At 66.9% G+C, this 2,310-nt stretch overlaps 1 protein-coding gene across 1 annotated transcript in view; it reads right to left on the reverse strand.

Moving 5' to 3' along the window:
* The window catches only part of CHLNCDRAFT_28851 (hypothetical protein), a gene marked incomplete at both ends in the record, with an annotated part of 4,222 nt that extends 2,517 nt beyond the window's left edge, over nt 1–1,705 (reverse strand). The window contains 5 exons of the mRNA XM_005842727.1: nt 818–880; nt 1,088–1,150; nt 1,223–1,285; nt 1,358–1,420; nt 1,628–1,705. Coding sequence (XP_005842788.1) covers nt 818–880; nt 1,088–1,150; nt 1,223–1,285; nt 1,358–1,420; nt 1,628–1,705 — 330 coding nt within the window. The remainder of the gene's footprint in view (nt 1–817; nt 881–1,087; nt 1,151–1,222; nt 1,286–1,357; nt 1,421–1,627) is intronic.
* Between the last annotated feature and the right edge of the window lie 605 nt (nt 1,706–2,310).

Consider the following 2,310-nt stretch of genomic DNA (forward strand, 5'->3'; position numbering starts at 1 on the left):
ACCTCAGGCGCCTGATTCTGCACCTCAGCCGCCGAATGTGGGACCTGTTGGTTCAGCATCCAGCAGCCCGCAGCAGCCAGGGGCAGCCAGCGGCAGCAAGGCACCCGATTCGGCACCTCAGGCGCCGAATGCTGCGCCTCAGGCGCCGAACGCGGCGCCTCAGGCGCCTGATTCTGCACCTCAGCCGCCGAATGTGGGACCTGGTGGTTCAGCATCCAGCAGCCCGCAGCAGCCAGCAGCCCGCAGCAGCCAGCGGCAGGCAGCTGCAGCGAGGCGCCCGATTCGGCACCTCAGGCGCCTGATTCTGCACCTCAGCCGCCGAACGCGGCGCCTCAGGCGCCTGATTCTGCACCTCAGCCGCCGAATGTGGGACCTGGTGGTTCAGCATCCAGCAGCCCGCAGCAGCCAGCAGCCCGCAGCAGCCAGCGGCAGGCAGCTGCAGCGAGGCGCCTGATTCTGCACCTCAGCCGCCGAATGCGGGACCTGGTGGTTCAGCATCCAGCAGCCCGCAGCAGCCAGCAGCCCGCAGCAGCCAGCGGCACGCAGCTGCAGCGAGGCGCCCGATTCGGCACCTCAGGCGCCTGATTCTGCACCTCAGCCGCCGAATGTGGGACCTGTTGGTTCAGCATCCAGCAGCCCGCAGCAGCCAGGGGCAGCCAGCGGCAGCAAGGCACCCGATTCTGCACCTCAGCCGCCGAATGTGGGACCTGGTGGTTCAGCATCCAGCAGCCCGCAGCAGCCAGCAGCCCGCAGCAGCCAGCGGCAGCCAGCGGCAGCAAGGCACCCGATTCGGCACCTCAGGCGCCCGATTCGGCACCTCAGGCGCCGAATGCTGCGCCTCAGGCGCCTGATTCTGCATCTCAGCCGCCGAATGTGGGACCTGGTGTTTCAGCATCCAGCAGCCCGCAGCAGCCAGCGGCAGGCAGCTGCAGCAAGGCGCCCGATTCGGCACCTCAGGCGCCGAATGCTGCGCCTCAGGCGCCTGATTCTGCACCTCAGCCGCCGAATGTGGGACCTGGTGGTTCAGCATCCAGCAGCCCGCAGCAGCCAGCGGCAGGCAGCTGCAGCAAGGCGCCCATTTCGGCACCTCAGGCGCCGATTGCGGCGCCTCAGGCTCCTGATTCTGCACCTCAGCCGCCGAATGTGGGACCTGGTGGTTCACCATCCAGCAGCCCGCAGCAGCCAGCGGCAGGCAGCGGCAGCAAGGCACCCGATTCGGCACCTCAGGCGCCGAATGCTGCGCCTCAGGCGCCTGATTCTGCACCTCAGCCGCCGAATGTGGGACCTGGTGGTTCAGCATCCAGCAGCCCGCAGCAGCCAGCGGCAGGCAGCTGCAGCAAGGCGCCCATTTCGGCACCTCAGGCGCCGATTGCGGCGCCTCAGGCTCCTGATTCTGCACCTCAGCCGCCGAATGTGGGACCTGGTGGTTCACCATCCAGCAGCCCGCAGCAGCCAGCGGCAGGCAGCGGCAGCAAGGCACCCGATTCGGCACCTCAGGCGCCGAATGCGGCGCCTCAGGCGCCTGATTCTGCACCTCAGCCGCCGAATGTGGGACCTCGTGGATCAGCATCCAGCAGCCCGCAGCAGCCAGCGGCAGGCAGCGGCAGCAAGGCACCCGATTCGGCACCTCAGGCGCCGAATGCTGCGTCTCAGGCGCCTGATTCTGCACCTCAGCCGCCGAATGTGGGACCTGGTGGTTCACCATCCAGCAGCCCGCAGCAGCCACGGGCAGGCAGCGGCAGCAAGGCACCCGATTCGGCACCTCAGCCGCCGAATGTGGGACCTGGTGTTTCAGCAGCCAGCAGCCCGCAGCAGCCAGCGGCAGGCAGCTGCAGCAAGGCGCCCGATTCGGCACCTCAGGCGCCGAATGCGGCGCCTCAGGCGCCTGATTCTGCACCTCAGCCGCCGAATGTGGGACCTGGTGGTTCAGCATCCAGCAGCCCGCAGCAGCCAGCGGCAGCAAGGTCCTTGATGCTGCGCCTTAGTAACATTTTGAAGAAGACATTGCAGGACAGGCGTTAAGCGTTGGCATGGATTTGAAATTCTGCTGACGATTGTATGTGCCGTTTTCCTTCTGCCAGCGCTTGTTCCATGTGACTGTCATTCCTTGCTCCGCCCAAGCAATGCCTTGGCAGCCAGCTTCTTCCGGGCTTCACTTCCGCTAGGCACCGGGTCGGCAGCAGCAAACGCTGGCAGGCGTGGTGCTGCGGGGCCCTCCATGAGCTGCACCGCCCCCCACTGGACATGTGCTTCAGGGGAGTTCACACGGCGAGCTTTGAGGCTGGTGCAGGGCTTGCCGGCTGCCTGCCG

The sequence above is a fragment of the Chlorella variabilis genome, assembly GCF_000147415.1.
Source record: "Chlorella variabilis unplaced genomic scaffold CHLNCscaffold_52, whole genome shotgun sequence".
NCBI lineage: Eukaryota > Viridiplantae > Chlorophyta > Trebouxiophyceae > Chlorellales > Chlorellaceae > Chlorella > Chlorella variabilis.